The sequence below is a fragment of the Leopardus geoffroyi genome, chromosome B2 (genome assembly GCF_018350155.1).
Source record: "Leopardus geoffroyi isolate Oge1 chromosome B2, O.geoffroyi_Oge1_pat1.0, whole genome shotgun sequence".
In the NCBI taxonomy this organism is placed as follows: domain Eukaryota; kingdom Metazoa; phylum Chordata; class Mammalia; order Carnivora; family Felidae; genus Leopardus; species Leopardus geoffroyi.
Window position 1 is genome coordinate 98,274,898 of NC_059332.1, and position 17,147 is coordinate 98,292,044.

At 41.0% G+C, this 17,147-nt stretch overlaps 1 protein-coding gene across 3 annotated transcripts in view; it reads left to right on the forward strand.

Annotated features, from left to right (window-relative positions):
• Positions 1–17,147, forward strand: part of ARMC2 (armadillo repeat containing 2) — a 127,589-nt gene that overhangs the window by 26,668 nt on the left and 83,774 nt on the right. For all 3 annotated transcript variants that reach the window (XM_045499219.1, XM_045499218.1, XM_045499220.1), the window contains one exon: positions 13,528–13,604. In XM_045499219.1, coding sequence (XP_045355175.1) covers positions 13,528–13,604 — 77 coding nt within the window. The remainder of the gene's footprint in view (positions 1–13,527; positions 13,605–17,147) is intronic.

Here is a 17,147-nt window from a genome sequence, read left to right on the forward strand (position 1 = left end):
GGCTTTCTAGGGCTTCCCCTAAAAAATTGAGGAACAATTTTCTTATCATATTAAAGATTTGTGGAGAAATGTTCACTGTATAGACCATGTGAATTCTCACCCTGGTGTTTTCCTAAAGAAGCCTTGAATAACTAGGGATGGGGGTCAGGGGTGGAGTTGGGAGAGAAGCCTCTGTTCTCTAGTCCCAGCCAATAATGATGCCAAGATAGGCAGAAGGTCCTGGACTGGACAGGGTCATTCAGTTAGAGATATTTTTCTTTGACTTTCCATTGGGTCATTATGGACAATTGCCTGGTTCAAATTTGCTTAACAAGATTAAATTCCATGGGCCATTTTAAGACCGAGTGCTTGTTGCCCTCACTTTAGATTTTGGGTCTGACTTTGGCTTGTACACACGCAGCATGCTTAAAATTTTCCCGGAACTGGCTGCTTGGCAGCTGGTTAGTTTAGCTAAACTGACCTTGTCTGCTGACACAGCCTGAAGAGTGTCGCGCATGTGGAATTTATATTAGGCAACCCAGCGGTCCTTGTAATGTTGCTTTGCGTTCAGAACATTTTTTAAATTAAAGGAAAAATGAAATGTCTCCTTAAGTGGAAGAGAATGACTTCCAATTGGGACTTTGGGAGCTGAGCACAAAACATCAAACTGGCCATTGCAACCAATCTTTTCCAGTCGGTGAGTAAGAATAGGCTGCAGACCTCAGAGCTTGCACATGAAAGACTGCGGGAGAGCTCGTGTTGCTCCAGCACTGAAGCGAAAAGGAAACATTTCTCTTGCTGCACCCATCCTTATAGTAATTAAAGTTGACGAGGAAAAACCAGACAAGAGCTGTTTTATTTTATTGTACTTTATTTTATTTTGCAAACCTTCAGATGTTGCAGAATAATCTGGCAAGCCAGAGTTCATTATGTCTTCCGTCAGGGACAACAAAGGCATTTTCAGTTACATATTTGATCCCACAAACAGCAAAGGAGAAATCAATTAGGGACTGGAATCACCTCTTCCTGACTGTCCAGAATTATGAGGTGTTGGCAGCGGCACTAATTGTTTTTTTTTCTGTTTTGTTAGGATGGCTTTTGCGTCGTGTAATGATTGTGTCTGAGTTGGGTTTGCAGTGCACCCTGGCAAGTTTAACTTCCAGTAACATTTCTGCTTTATGAATCTGTACCTCCTTTCATCATCGATGGGTTTTTGGTGGAGTGGCGCCAAAAAGACAGTTTATACAGTAGGATTAAAACAAACCGGAAAATGGAAACTATTAGCAATTCCTTCATTAATTGCATTTGTGAATCAATCTGGGACACTTGATAATTGTTTCTTGTAAACATTTAAGTGAATAATTCCAAGAAATGATCTTTGCTATGCAGTGGAGTATTCCCAGTTTTGATGCTAAAGCCTTACTCAATTAACATTTTTCCATCTTTAAACCATAATGTGGAAAATGAAGGCTCTTGTCAGTGAGCTGGGCTGGCAGGAGAAGGGAGGGAAGGGAAGGCAAAGTAGAAAAGGAGGAGGCATGAGATGACTCTGGCTTGAGGAGACCAGCAGATCTCTTCAAGGGGACAGAGGAAGTGAGCGCCTGCTGCCCGTGCACGGTCCTTACACCGTGAATGGGGGAGCGGCCCTTCCCGCTGAGTGCTTCTCAGCTGGGGAATGAAGGGGTCAGTTTGTTCCAGGGAACGAGAATTCACTTAGAATATGGACAACTCAGACCTGGGATGGACTGGAGTTTCACTTTATGCCGGTCGTGATGGAAAAAGGATTTGCTAAGCAAGGCATCATCATAAACAAGATCTTGGGGGACTATTTAACGTTCCAAAAGAGAACATACTCTCAAGCACTTATCAACCTGTCATCTTCAAACAGCAGTGCAATTACGCCAGTCTCTGTGTGTCCATTTAAGGATCCATTTAAGGTTTGGCAGGCCTGCCCCGTAGCAACACTACACTGTCTCTTACTTTGAGTTGGCATGTGGATTGAAAATAATAAAGCTTCCATTAAAATACATATGTATATATATATCTCTGTCCATCTGTCCAACCATCCATCTATCCATCCATCCAGTGGTTCAGTCTGATGAACCCTTTCATATATCTGCTTAAAAACCTTATAAGGCTTTCTGTGTAAATATTCAAACTATTGCGGTTTGGAAATGCAGTCTTCAGGAGGAAAGCCCAAGAGCAGTCAAGAACTCTTTGCCGGGAGCTGTGATCCTTGGATTTAGGTTCACTTCTCTCTCAGCCATTTGATTTATCTGCATGCTGGGCTCAGTTTTCTAATCTGTAAACTGGAAACAACTGTGTTCCTTCATTCCCATCTCCTCCCAGTTTTCACTGTAGGTGGTAGAATGATTCATAAGGCTTAAAAGCCTTATTTGTAAGTTGTCAAGTGCCAATAGTGTTTTGGGAGTCAAAAATAAGAAAAGAGGAGGGCATCGGAGTGGCTCATTTGGTTAAGCGGCCAACTCTTGATTTCGGCTCAAGTCACGATCTCATGGTTTGGGGATCGAGCCCTGTGTGGGGCTGTGCATTAACAGTGCACAGCCTGCTTGGGATTATCTCTCTCCCTCTCTATGTGCCCCTCCCCAGCTTGCATGCTCTCTCTCCCTTTCTCTCAAAATAAATAAATAGACATTTAAAAAAAATAAGAAATGAGGGCTTCTGGTTAAAGATGGTAAAGCAAAGGCATTCTGCAGAAACTGAACAAAAGCAGCAGAGAATGAAAAACACAGAAATAAATGCCATCAATGAAATAGAGAAATAGTTCCAACCCCAAACTACAAAACATGGAGCAAACTTTACACTGCGTATGGGCTTGGTTATTTTTGTCTACCTAGCATACTTCTTTTTGGAGGGCGAGCCGCCTTGCGTCGTATAATAAGTCCTGCTCAGTCAGTGTTTAGAGAGGGACTCTGTGTTCCCTAGATACCTTCCCAGGGGTGATTATGAGGCCCTGGACTGGCTATCAGAGTTCTCCAGGCCACCAGTCACAGCAGTTGGTCTCAGGGTGCGCACATGATCCCAAACAGGCCAGCTGAATTCCTCTCTGGGCCTTTTGCCAAAGCCTTTGAGGAAAGTGCTCTTTCAAGTTCGTAAGTGGTAAAGATGATGTGGTCTTAGAGCCAACAGTGGCCATTTCATTGCCTCGTGGAGGATAACTCTGAGAGGGGAAGTGATGTGTAAACAGAGCCAAGGAAATGGAGCTACTGACCAAGTTTAAGGATGATATATTTATATACCCCTAGATCTAGCTGTGCCTGAGACCACCATATCCACATTGTAGATAGCTCTGTTTTGTGAACCAATGTGTTCTTTCTTTCTTTCTTTCTTTCTTTCTTTCTTTCTTTCTTTCTTTCTTTCTTTCTCTCTTTCTTTCTTTCTTTCCCTTCTTCCATCCTTCTTTCTCTTTCTTTCTTTCTTTCTTTCTTTCTTTCCCTTCTTCCTTCTTTCTCTCTCTCTTTCTTTCTTTCTCTCTTTCTCTCTCTCTCTCTCTTCTTTCCTTTCTCTTCTTTCCTTTATTTATTTTGACAGGGACAGCTTACGGTACTTTAGGTTTTTGTCACTTGGAATATTGCAACCAGAAGAGTCTAGTTAACCTGCCAGAGTCTATGGAATGTAGATGAAAACAAGGGGTAATTTGAGAGCAGACATTGACCTCCTCAGACATAGAGCAAGAAACAGATTTCCCCAAGAGTGAGTCTCTTAGTTCAGAAAGGTACATATCCAATAGTCTTTAATTAAAGAAATGAAACCTAAGGATGTGGGCCAGCCACAGAAGAAGGGGGGATGCCCCTGTTAAGACCCCATTCAAGATCCAGATGGTGAAAAGAGAGGAGAACAGTGCTGAGGGTGATTGTCTCCTCCAGCTGGTGCACGTCTGTATACATGGGGAAGAAGGTTTGCTAGATTAGAACTCAAGCAGCCTATCATGTAACAGGGCTTTTCTGTGAGTCACAGAAACTTGCTACACACAGACCAAGGGAACACGTGCTTCAGGTTAAGAAAAAAAAAACAACAGAAAATGGATTGTTCGAGAAAGCTAACTGAAGTTGAAGTCACAGAACATCCTAACTCTCTGCCTTGGTGGATCCTGTTCATTCTTCAACAAATAAATTGTTCTGTTTAAAGATAAATAATATGAGGACAAGCATTAACAGAGGACTCAAGCATAGATATGTAAAAAACATAACAAAAGACAGATGAAGAAAATGGATCACAAAAGGAACTGCCCTCTAAAAACAAGAGTTAGAACAGTTTTCCATAGTGTCAAAAATTGTTTTTAAAAAGGAAAAAGGAGCTCTTCTTGGGGTTATAAGAATTCAAATTAGAGATTCCAAGCCAACCTAAAGAGATGAAAAATATGTTTTCAGTTCTCAAGAAATGAAAGAAAAATGTGTAAACATGGAGAATAAAGTCATATTAGAAATAGAGTGAGAATGAAAACAGTTGAACATGTAATGAGACATGGTGTACAGGTTAGAAGAAACCACACAAAAAGAAATGAATGAAAAGGTATGAAATGAGTGGAGCAATTGAAATTGATACGGGATGCATGGCATTGGTATTCCTGAAGGAGAGGGTCCTCTTCCACACCCCCTCCTAGTACTACCTTACTTTCAGCTAAGTGCCAGCCACTCTTCCAAGTGATTTACATACATTAACTCCTTTGGTACTCACAAGAACCAATTGAGAATGGAAGAGACCACTTTCTGAAATAAAAATTTGAATCTGAACCTCAATGGACACATCCTGTCCCAACAAAGTTTGAGGCGGAATACTCCACACTGAGATACTTCCGACGGTGTTTGGCACTAGATTACCCGGGACATAGTACACACTCAATTAGTAATTGTTGATTGGGTGGATAAATGGAAGAAGGTATCCTATGACCATTCAGGCTGCACAAGTGAGTCACATAGAAGGAGGAAGAGGCAGGCTGCCTCTGGCTTTATTAGAGCACCTCTGAGTGTCAGAAGACAGTGAAGTAGTGTCAATGAACTTCTAAGTATAAGAAGGATAACCCAAGACTGTATCGCCAGCCAAGTTGTTTTTCAGTACAAAGGCAACAGATAGACATTTCCAGATGTGAATGAACTTGGGGACTATAGTACACATGCACTTTCTAGAAAAGTCTTGACATCAAAATGATGAGTCAAAATTCTGAAATGAAGAAGCTATGGTAAAGGCATTCATGGTGAGTATTGACTCTATTTTCATAGTGAGTTAAAAGTCTGAAAATGATGGCTATGGAACAGAAACGTTAATGATGTAATAGTCGTGTAAATAACCGAAACCGGTACTTGGGAAGAAGTGTGAGTACTAATTCTTTCACTTCATGAGAGGAAATAGATTTGTCAGTAGCTACAGTCTGGAAGTGAAATATAAATTTAAAAAAGAATACTTCAGCATCCTAATGTTTTTCATTATTTTTTTTCTTAACTTCAGAGAGATCTTTTAGAAACTAATATCTCTTGGGAAGACCCATCCATCTGAAGTTCTACAATTCCTTCAGTTTCATCTCAATTTGTTTCTCTGTTAAATTCAAGTAAAATTTATACTTAATACTTTAAAATTACAATGACACGTATGGTATGATCCCATTTATATGTGCCCTTTACTGCCCTCCCTCCAAGTCCCTCTTCTTTCTTTTCTCTTTTCATCTGAATATATGCAAAATATGTCTGGAATGATGTTTACCACATATTAATACTTATGGGTGGTCGGGTCCTGGATGGTTTTTTGAAAAATCTTCTTTGTACTTTCTTATATTGCCTGGCCTTAAAAAATTAATAAATGAATCATTTTTGTTTTCAAAAATAATGAAGTCATTATTATTTTAAGAAATTAAGGGTAATGTGCCCGAAAAACTGTTTCCATTTGGAAAAAGCAAGCACTGGCCAGGAGGATTTTGTAGAGTCCCACCTTACTCCACCATTTCCATTTGATAAGCATTTCTCGGTAAGCAAAGATGAGGGGTCGGGGTTGGGGGGGCGGTGGTGGGAGACAGAGAAATGGACCCTGCCCATGAAGCGCTTGCACGGCAGCAGGCTGGCTGCTCAGGTGTGGGCTCTGGAAGAGCAACGTCAGCATCACCTGGGAGATAGTTACAAATGCAGAATCTCGGGCCCCATCCCAGACCTGTTGGATTGGAATCTGCGTTTTTAGAAGATATCCAGATGATGCAAATGCACATGAAAGTTTTGGAAGCACTGTTCAGTGATGAACTCCGATGCTGGGGGAATGGAAGCAGAGCTGGAAGCTGTGCCCTGGGAGTTTAGATGTGAGAGCACTTCATTCTGACCTGAAGATCAGGGGAGGCGACCTGGGGTGCGTGGTTTTGGGATGCCTCTTGTGGCTCACTTTCCATCAGGGCCGGACATTGTGCTTTTTGCTAACAGAACAGCAGAAGCTGAGGATGTTTGACTTGGTGGCAGCAGGTTCAAAGAAAGGCAGGTGGCCCGGTGCGGCAGGAGCATGGGTCCGGAGGCTGTAGACTGCAGGGAGCCACTGACAGGTTTTCAGCAGAAGACAAGACGGACTCTGGCAGCAGAGTGAAGGGCAGGGAGAGGGGAGAGCCTGGGACAAAGGAGCCCACTGAGAAGCAGTGGTTGCAGCAGTTCTGGCGGAAGATGGCCGTGTCAGTACCCCACTAGGACGTGAGGGAGGAAACAGAGAACGGAAGGTGCAGGTGCCCAGAACCAGCATGGGCAGTGACTCGCTCTGGAAGAGGGCAGCCACGGCTCCTCTCCCGGACGAGGAAGCCCCCATAGCTACCACTGTGGGAAGTCACAGGCTTTTTGCCTGAGGTGTCTTGAAGCCATGGACTTGTACTCTAAGCTAGGGGAATTTGAGTCTTATAGGTCTCCCTTTATATGTTAGGGCACGTTTATCCCTCGCTGCTTTCAGAATTTTCTCTTTATCCTTGTATTTTGCCAGTTTCACTATGATATGTCGTGCAGAAGATTGATTCAAGTTACGTCTGAAGGGAGTTCTCTGTGCCTCTTGGATTTCAATGCCTTTTTCCTTCCCCAGTTCAGGGAAGTTCTCAGCTATGATTTCTTCAAGTACACCTTCAGCACCTTTCCCTCTCTCTTCCTCCTCTGGAATACCAATTATGCGTAGATTATTTCTCTTTAGTGCATCACTTGGTTCTCTAATTTTCCCCTCATACTCCTGGATTTTTTTTTTTTTTTAATTTTTTTTTTTTCAACATTTATTTATTTTTGGGACAGAGAGAGACACAGCATGAACGGGGGAGGGGCAGAGAGAGAGGGAGACACAGAATCGGAAACAGGCTCCAGGCTCTGAGCCATCAGCCCAGAGCCCGACGCGGGGCTCGAACTCACGGACCGCGAGATCGTGACCTGGCTGAAGTCGGACGCTTAACCGACTGCGCCACCCAGGCGCCCCACTCCTGGATTTTTTTATCTCTCTTTTCCTCAGCTTCCTCTTGTTCCATAGTTTTATCTTCTAGTTCACCTATTCTCTCTTCTGCCTCTTCAATCCGAGCCGTGGTCGTTTCCATTTTATTTTGCAGCTCGTTTATAGCATTTTTAGCTCCTCCTGACTATTCTTAGTCCCTTGATCTCTGTAGCAATAGATTCTCTGCTGTCCTCTATACTGTTTTCAAGCCCAGTGATTAATTTTTTATGACTATTATTCTAAATTCATTTTCTGTTATATTGTTTAAATCCTTTTCGGTCAGTTCGTTAGCTGTTGTTATTTCCTGGAGATTCTTTTGAGGGGAATTCTTCCGTTTGGTCATTTTGGATAGTCCCTGGAATGGTGCGGACCTGCAGGGCACTTCCCCTGTGCTGTCTTCAATAACTGGAGTTGGTGGGCGTAAGCTAGGGGAATTTGAGCTTCACTAAGTTAAGCTAACATGGTTAGCTACGAAGCCATGTCTAATCAAGTTTATGCAAGTACAACTCGAAGAATAACCTCTTAGTGATTACCAAACAGGGTATTGAGATTATATGTAGAATTTCTAAATATGTGCTTTTTAAATCTTGGGCCACAAACCTTGGAAGACTTAAAATTTTGATCGTATGAGCATTTCTTTAAAATCATGTTTTTCAATTTCGTTATGTTTGTATGTAGCTGTTTAAGTAGAATTCTATTTTTAACATTAGTTATTAAGACAGAATGCTAATATGTCTGGAAACTATATGTCTGGGGCTTCAGGCTATGAAAACATGATTAAAGCCCCCCCCCCCCCCCCCGCAAACCTCCCCACCGCAACTCCTTGGTGATGGCCTTCTCAAATTTCAGTCAAAGAATCTAAAGAGATTACAAAGCAGGGGTAAGCAAACTGAGCCCCGTGAGCCAAATCCAACCTATTACCTGTTTCTGTAAGTAAGGTTTTATTGGAACACAGCCACACCCATTCATTCACCTATTGTCTGTGGCTGCTTGCCCACTTCAGCAGCCAAGTTGGGTAGCTGTAGAGACTGTGTGGCTGCAAAGCCTAAAATATTTACTTCCTGACTTGAATCTATACAACTTGAGTCTAATTCTAAAAATGAAGTGTCTTTTTCTTAGGGTAAGGAAAGTTTAGCTCAAAATTTGCTAAATTTTCTTTTTATCGTATGCTTATGATAATTAGCACATTTAAAATTTAAATACGCTTTAAAATTTTAAACATACCTTTAAAATTTTCTTTCCCATTTTCTTACATGTGATTTTTTTCCAAATGGAAATAAATTTATTGCTTTTTTTCCCCTTGCTTCCAAATCCTTCTTAATGTCTTTATAGTTCTGCTTTAAAGCAGGAGTCAACAAACTACAGCCCAGGAGCCAAATCTGGCCAGCCACCTGTTTTGTTTTGTTCTGTTATACAGCCCTTGAGCTAAGAATGGTTTATACATCTTTAAGTCATTACACTTAAATGGTTACAAAAGTACTTACATAATAGCTTCTATTTTGCCATTTGGCCTGCAAAGTGTCAAATGTATACTGTCTGGCTCTTTAAGAAAACGCTTGCTGAACTCTGACTTAATCAAAATAATTGAAAAACCTGTCTAAATAATAGAGAAATCTGAGTTTTAGAATATTTTTAAAGAAATATACTTTATTTCTTCGGTGCATATGTGGTCCAGAAGTAGGTGTTGCTATTGTGACTGATTGGTGGGTGAGCAGTCAGCCTGTGTGTGGCATTGCCTTGACGACAGAACTTGGTTCTGGTGTCCAGAGTGAAATGTAGGACTCCAGTCAGTGACTGGGAAGAGAACACCTTACTTTTGCTCTGGTCGGTAGTCGATCAGAGGCCTGGGAATGCCATATAGCCATTTCACCTTCTTCACTACTCCAGCCTGATTACAAAACAAAGGAAGGGCAGAACCGATAGAACTGCAGAAAGATGGAGCCAAAGCCCTGATCACACCACACCTAAAACCCACCCTAGTGTTCAACTTTCAGATTATATGAGCCAGTATATTTCATTTTTTGGGGTAAGTCTGTTAGAATTAGGTTTTTGTTGTTGTTATTGTTATTTGTAGATGAAGATACCGTAACTAATTAAATGGTGTTATTCTGCCTCCTAGAAGAATTTCACAAAAGAGCTTTAAAGAATGATTTTTGGAATTGTTTTATTATTGGACATCAAAAATCATTGCACGAAAATTAATTATGGTCTGTGACAACATGGGACAGGAAGCTGGGAAGAAGAACAATTATACTGGATGACTGAATCAAAATACAGAAACATCTCATAGACAGGAACCCTTTGCCAAATATAACTGTGAAATTTAATGAATCCACCATGGATGGAGAAAATCTGCATTTGCTGCATATGTGAGAAAAAAACAAGAATTGACCAACACTGTGATGTGACCACCAAAACCACTAATGTAGCTCTAGGCTGCATTATTTAGAATCTCTCTTCTTTGTTCCTCAGGCCATACCTTTATCTCAGTGCCGGGTTCCAGACTCTAAATGGATCCCGACAAACTGCCACTCACTCAGAGTAACTGAATAGGCTGGCAAAGAGATTTGAAACCACATCCCATGAGGATGCATTGAGGGACTGGAGAAATTCATTGCTGACATCAGTGATGGCAGCTGTAATAACAGTAAACATTTACTGGGTACTTACTAGGTACCTGGAATTCTGCTAGCAATCCCACATTGGATCATTTAATTCTCACGACAACCTTATATAGAGGGTTACTATTATTTACCACCCCCTCATATATAGATGAGGAAACCAAAGCTTTCCTGGTTTGGAAAACGGACCTGGAGTCACACAGCTAATTAGTATGATGATAATTAGCTAATGATGTAGCTAATTGAACCATGGGATTTAAACTATAGGAGATGATGTTAAGTGGTCACACCACATTTTTAAATATGTGAAGGATTGTCAAGAGGGAGAAGGATAAAGATGTGTTTCATATGGCTCCATTTAGTACATAGAACCAGGAAGTTACAGGAGAACAGATTTCCACTAACTATAAGGCCACCCATTCTTCTCTTCTCTGGCAGGGAGAGGATTTTCTTTTCTTGATGCCCCTCTCCCCACCTCACTCCTATTGTGGGACTTCTGTACTGCTCCCCAGAAGCCCTGTAAGGCATACCCTGGTCAGACTAGACAGTTCTTCCTCAGTTTTCGTCTTCTTTGACCTGAGTTAGTAATGCCTGTCTTCTCAGCATGCTTGAGATACATGAGAACATATTTTATTTCTCTTCTTCCTTTGCACTCCTTTTCCCCTTGCGATCCTTTATATGAGTATTTGACAAGGCCTTGTCCTGAGATTCTGGTCTCCAAGCCACAAACCTGATGACTCTAGTCCCTATATACCACTTTGAGCTTTAACAGAACTCTTTTCCTGATTTCCACATCTTCTTTGCCGATACTCCATTTTTCACCAGAAATCAATATGGCAAACCTCACGAGTGCTTTACTCCTCACACTGTTCTACCCCCTAACCTTCCCATTTCTGTTGATGGCAACCCTGCTATCCTGCTTCTCCAAGTGCACTTTCTGTCCTTTCTTCTACCTGAAATCAACCACCAATCCTATCAGCTTTTCATTTACAGAATCTCTTCAATTTGTTGTTTTCTCCAGTCCCACTGGCCCCCCCCGAAGAATTAGTTCTTGTTACCTGTCTCCAAGTCTCCTAAATGTTCTTGGCACAACCCCAGATCCCATTACTTCCTTGCGATAGAACCTAAGACAGCTCCTTACTGCCCAAAAGACCAGCCCATTGCCTCCACCCAGAGTTTCAGACAGCTGTTCCCTGTATGTCCCAGCAGAAACCTCCTATTCCTTCCTTGCTGGCCCTGTGCAATTATCCCTTACTCTGAGTACCAGGCTGCTCATGCTTCTCTCCTGAGAGTAGTGTTATCACTTGCTGGTTCAACTTTTATTCTTTAAGACCCACTTTGTGGCCCACATCTCCCTCTCACTAATCACTTCCTTCTCAGCATCCCTCCAGTTCTTATAAACTGCTGACTTTCACAGTCTAGTACTTGATTAGAGACTCCATTGGAATTTTCCATTAAAAAAAAAGGTGCTTAATTCTTTCAAGTAGATTTTAGACTTCTTCAGGGCAACTCTTCATATATTCTTTATCACAATAACATCCAGCATTGGATTATTCAGACAGGTGCTTGTTGACCCAGAACAAAAGAAAATACTAACATTGACTGTTAAGTTCTTCAAACGTACCAGTCACTGTACTAAGGAGAGGAATTGCCCTCATATTAAGATTAGAAAACCAAGGCTAAAAGCTTAAGTAAGTGGCCCAAATCCACATAGCTGATAAGTGTTGGACCCAGGACCCAGGGAGTTTGGATTCAGAGCCTGCAAACTCAATCACTGTAGACTGATGATCACGGAGGGTATTAGTAAATCCCAATCCATGCTCTTTTTGAGAATTAGTCAGACCCAGCACTGTTGAACTTTGGTATATCATAAGAAGAAGGACCCTTCTTTTTTTTTCCCCCACCCAGAAGTGGGGATACATAAATGTGGTATAATTTAGGGAGGCAACCTCATCACTGGCCATGACTCAGAGGGAGTGGACCAGTGACTTTGGAAAGCTATTAGTTGAAAACTATCCTGCTTGATTTCAGTAGTTGCTTAGGACAATAGTGAAAAGAAGGACTTGCCTCTATTGTTCTCAGACTTTCTTGTTATTTCTAGGAGTGATGAGTGTGAGAACTTCCTTGGCCTCACACCCTGTCACACTCTTGGTATTTTACCTTCTCATAGGGTAGATTTACTTTATTTTTGTCTTCTTTGAGATCTGTTCCATTTGAATCTCAACTCTTAGAGTGTTGACAAAGAAGATCCATCTCAACCCCACACTCTTTCTTTGATTCTCCAGGGAGATCTTGCTACCAGATCTATGTTTTTACACTGAATAAAAATAAAGCAATTGTCTCAGAGTATGAAATAATTAGACATTTTGAGGAAGATTAGCTTGATCTTTAGTCTACTAAATGATAAAACGAAATGTCAAATGTTTTTAAAAAAAGGACATTTTATGGAAAAAAGTGATATTTGGAGAAGCTAATCTTTAGGGCAGCAGTAAAAGCCAAGGGCCAGGACGTAGCATTGAACATTTCCTAGGAATCTTATTACACAGGCACACATTTGGATGCTTGTGAGTGACCCTGGCCACAAGTATATCCATTCTTTGTGATTTTTTGATAAAAAAAAATGTTGTAAAACTTGCTCTCAGTGTTTTTTACCTTGGAATTTTGTACAGATGTTTAAAATAAGTGCTTTTAAGTATCACTGTAGCTAAAGAAAAGTTGTATCCTTCCCAGATGGTCTCTACATTAACTATAACCTTAAAAAGGCGGGGGCGGGGGGGGGGAGGGGGGGCAATATAATCCTGCTATTGGCTAGCCACTAGTCTTTTATTTGGAACACAAAATATTATCATCTGGGGGCTTCCTGAATTTACCTTCAACACTTTCACATTTAGACTGTTTCTAAAAATAAAGCATTTTGAGGAACACTAATGAATTTTTAAAATGGAAACAGGATACTCTGTGATGAAGTAGAAGGAACTGTGAATTGGAAATTATGAGACCTGGGCTCCACACCTGACCCTGCTTTTTGACCTTGGGCACATCTGACCAATTTGGGAATAATTCTTGTGTTCAGGGAGAGAGAGGAAGGGCCTCTTATAGCTCCTGAATGCTGGTCTTTTGTGATTCCTGTATACCAGAGTTCTTTCTTATTGTAACAGTGACCTCTTGTGGTATATATCCTTATCAGTTTTTTGATTTGCAAAGTAAACTTAGGATGTATGTATGTATGTATTTATTTATTTACTTTTTGGTGTTTCTAGTAACTATATTTAATATTTTAAGCAAATCCGACTTGTTTTTTGATTAATAAATCTTAGTTGGAAATCAGATGTTATGATTAAAGGGATATAGAGTATCAAACCACATCTTATAAACAATTCTCTGTGGTTTCTTGACAAGCTACATATAACCAGCTCTACACTTATAGAAAGAGAAATACTTTGGTTTTTGTGCTGAATGGTGTGCGTATTCCTCTTCCTCCTAGGGAGCAGGGGAAGAAGTGTTCGAGAGCCTCATCATATTCCAGCAGCTCAGACGTGAGCCGACTGGAAGCCAGAGCAGGTGAGGTGCTTGTGTTCTTAAAGGTCTCCAGTGCTCCTTCCTCATCAGCATCTCCATTTGTAGGAAAGACATTTACACTGAACATGTCTGCTGTCGGCTCTCTGTTTGAAAACTCTAGTAACTTCATCCAACTTGGTCTCACATCAACATTTGTTTTTATAAATTTTTTATTATTTTTACAAGTCTTAAAATTCTTACCATTACCCAGTTCTAGTGCCCCAAACATTTATAGATTACAGTACTAGTGATTGTACGAGAAATTATTTTGTAAAAGCACTTGGAAAATTGTAAAACCTGACACTGACATAGTTCTTAAATTCAAAACCTGAGTTCAAAATCATTGCTCACTTAAAGGAAACTGTGTTAACTGTGTGAATTCAGCCTTTTGGGGCTTTAATCTGTTTGAGAAAAAAAATATATGACAATATAAATCACAGGCTAGAAATGATGCAAAATGTATTCATGCAATGAAATATGGCGGTTAGAAACATGAATTAGACTACACTTATAATATTGACTGAAATGAGTGCACATAATATTACATGAAAACATTAAGTTGCAGAAACAATGACATTATGCTGTTTATGGATGCAGATCCAGGTGGTGACATGTAAAGTCAAACATGATAAAAATAACCACCTGATTTAAAATGGCAGTGACCCGGGATGCTGGGTGGCTCAGTCAATTAAGCGTCTGACTTCAGCTCAGGTCATGATCTCATGGTTCGTGAGTTTAAGCCCCTGCGTCAGGCTCTGTGCTGACAGCTCAGAGCCTAGAGCTTGCTTCAGATTCTGTGTCTCCTTCTCTCTCTGCCCCTCCCCCACTCACACTCTTTCTCTTTCTGTCTCAAAAATAAATAAACACTAAAAACAAAGAAATTTAGAATGGCAGTGACCATTGGAGGGAGAGGAAGGAGGGGGAATGGACAGGGGGAGGCACCTATATCTGTAATGTTTATTTCTTTGAAATAAGGGAGAGGCTAAAAATACGATTCATATTTGACCAAACTATTTGTGGGTACACAGGTGTTTGTTATATTCTTCGCACTATTTTTGTGCACATGAAATTTTATGAAACCAAACTATCGGGCTCGAAAAGTATTTTATCACTTTCACAACTAACTTCTTATCAATAAAATGACTTTTGTGGCCAATGGGAATTTCTGTAACACTCAGGAAAATCTTAGACTGATTTCCACATCAGAATTGTTGCTAAGGATTTTACACTTACTTGCTAAAAACATCAGCCAATAAACATTGTGTCAAGTTTTTGTATCCAGAACTCAAAGCTGTGGTTAAAACCTATAACCACTGAGACAGCAAAATCGTCAAAAACATGCTGAAATTTCTGCTTGACTTACCCAATTTCCTGTTGAATCATAATTTTTATATTTAGCAAACTGTGAACCTAGAGGAAAGTGCTTTCTAAAATATTAGGTTGTTGCCCAAGACTGAGGCAAAGTTTATTTATTTAGTTTTTGTAAATCTTAAAGAGTCATCACAGGATTCCATGCTTCAGTTGCTAGAATGGAGACTGGTTAAGTATATAAAATGGGATTTTTGCAGAAAGCAGAGTTGGGGGAGGGGCACAAGGGGGGGAAGACGTGGAAAGGCTGGGGCTGGGCACCACCGCTCACACTGATTCTTGGGAGAGGGCTGAACCCTTACGCCACAGTGTCTGGTTCACTTCTCTGAGAGGAGACAAGTCGGAAGGGCCTGCAAGAACCTTTCCTTTCCCAAGGTTAAACAAACTGTTCTGTGATTTCTGGCTCCCCCCTGTAATTCAGTTCTTCCCAGGGTGAGCATGTTATTGATTTTGTTTGTCCTGAGAAGCAGATTGATAATCATGGTTTCTCACAGAGCTGTTTTATTTAACAGCATATTGCATGGGAGGTAAAAATGCTGATTTGGACTTATTGGACTTGGAGTCTGTATTTCTAGTAAACTTAAGTATGTCATAAATATTTGGTGATTAAATTATTTGTCTGAGTTATTATCTTCTGGCTTTTCACTTGCCTTGATATATGTTGACTTTATTCACATTCTTTGGACTTTGTGTCAGATACTTGGGACTATGAGCAGCCATGTATTCTGCTTGAATATTCAGGTTTACTTTTAGACTCCATACCTGTAATTTATCAAGGTTAGGGTAGGCTCATAAAAGTAATGACCCAAAAGATTGAGATGGTGGTCTAGCATCCATTACCTATGGTTCTGAAATCCCAAAGCTGCAGCTTGGGAATGCTCTGAAAGCTGAAGTATTTTTCAGACTCATTTAGTGGCCGTGCCTGACCTGAACTGATGGTAGGCCAAGATTAGTCTTTCTTTTATTGGTGTGAATATGCACATATCTTGCTGCAGGGTGCTGCCGGAAGACCCTACTGGGGGTGGTGTGTAATATGCAGTGCGTGTACCATTTTGCCATACTAAGGTTCAAAACTTTTTGAATCCCAAACCACGTCTGCTTCAAAGGCTTTGGATAAGGGATTGTGAACCCGTACTAACGTGGACCGATTTTGTCCTAAAGACATTGCACCTTTGTGTATTATGGTGAATTTTTCTTTATGGGTTAGACAGATTATGTGAAGCTGTGCTATGAAAACTGTTGACAGCACACCTACACTATTTGATTATAGCTTCGTTGACAACCCCTTTCTGTCTACTTTTTCTGCTCAAATGCTCTTCACACCCAGTGTACATCATCCCCTCTTCGTATCAGGAAGCCTTGATAAGAGGCAAGCCTGGACTCACTGCAACTGGAATGGCTATTCCCAGGGTGGAGCGGATTAGAGGAGGCCTCTGTGCACTAGGAGGCATGGGTAAATTGCATAGTCTCCCTGCTTCTCCTGGGTGACATCATCACCGTGCACCTGGGAAGTTTAGACTGTATTGTATATTTCTTTTCTTCTCAAGAGTAATATAAATAGGGGCGCCTGGGTGGCGCAGTCGGTTAAGCGTCCGACTTCAGCCAGGTCACGATCTCACTGTCCGTGAGTTCGAGCCCCGCGTCAGGCTCTGGGCTGATGGCTCAGAGCCTGGAGCCTGCTTCCAATTCTGTGTCTCCCTCTCTCTCTGCCCCTCCCCCGTTCATGCTCTGTCTCTCTCTGTCCCAAAAATAAATAAACGTTGAAAAAAAAAATTAAAAAAAAAAAAAGAGTAATATAAATACAGGAGCACAAAATAAATTAATAATCCCTAATCCTAACTTGGAAATGACCATTGTTACCTCATTTTACAGAGCAAAGTGATGTGACTTGCCCACAGTCTACCAGCTAGTAGGTGGGAGAGCTAGGATTCAAACCCAGACAGTGAATCTAGAACCTGTGCTCTTAACAGGCCTCCCTGGTCAGCTGGTTGTTTTGTTTTGTTTTGTTTTGTTGCCCAGTTAAAACAATCTAAAAATAAATAGGCCATACACCTTTTCATTGCTCTCTCTCTCTCTCCTTCCTCTCTATGAAACCCTCGTTGTACTTATCATTTCTTTTCTTTTTTTGTGTGTTTATTTATTTTTGAGAGAGACAGAGCACAAGCAGGCAAGGGGCCT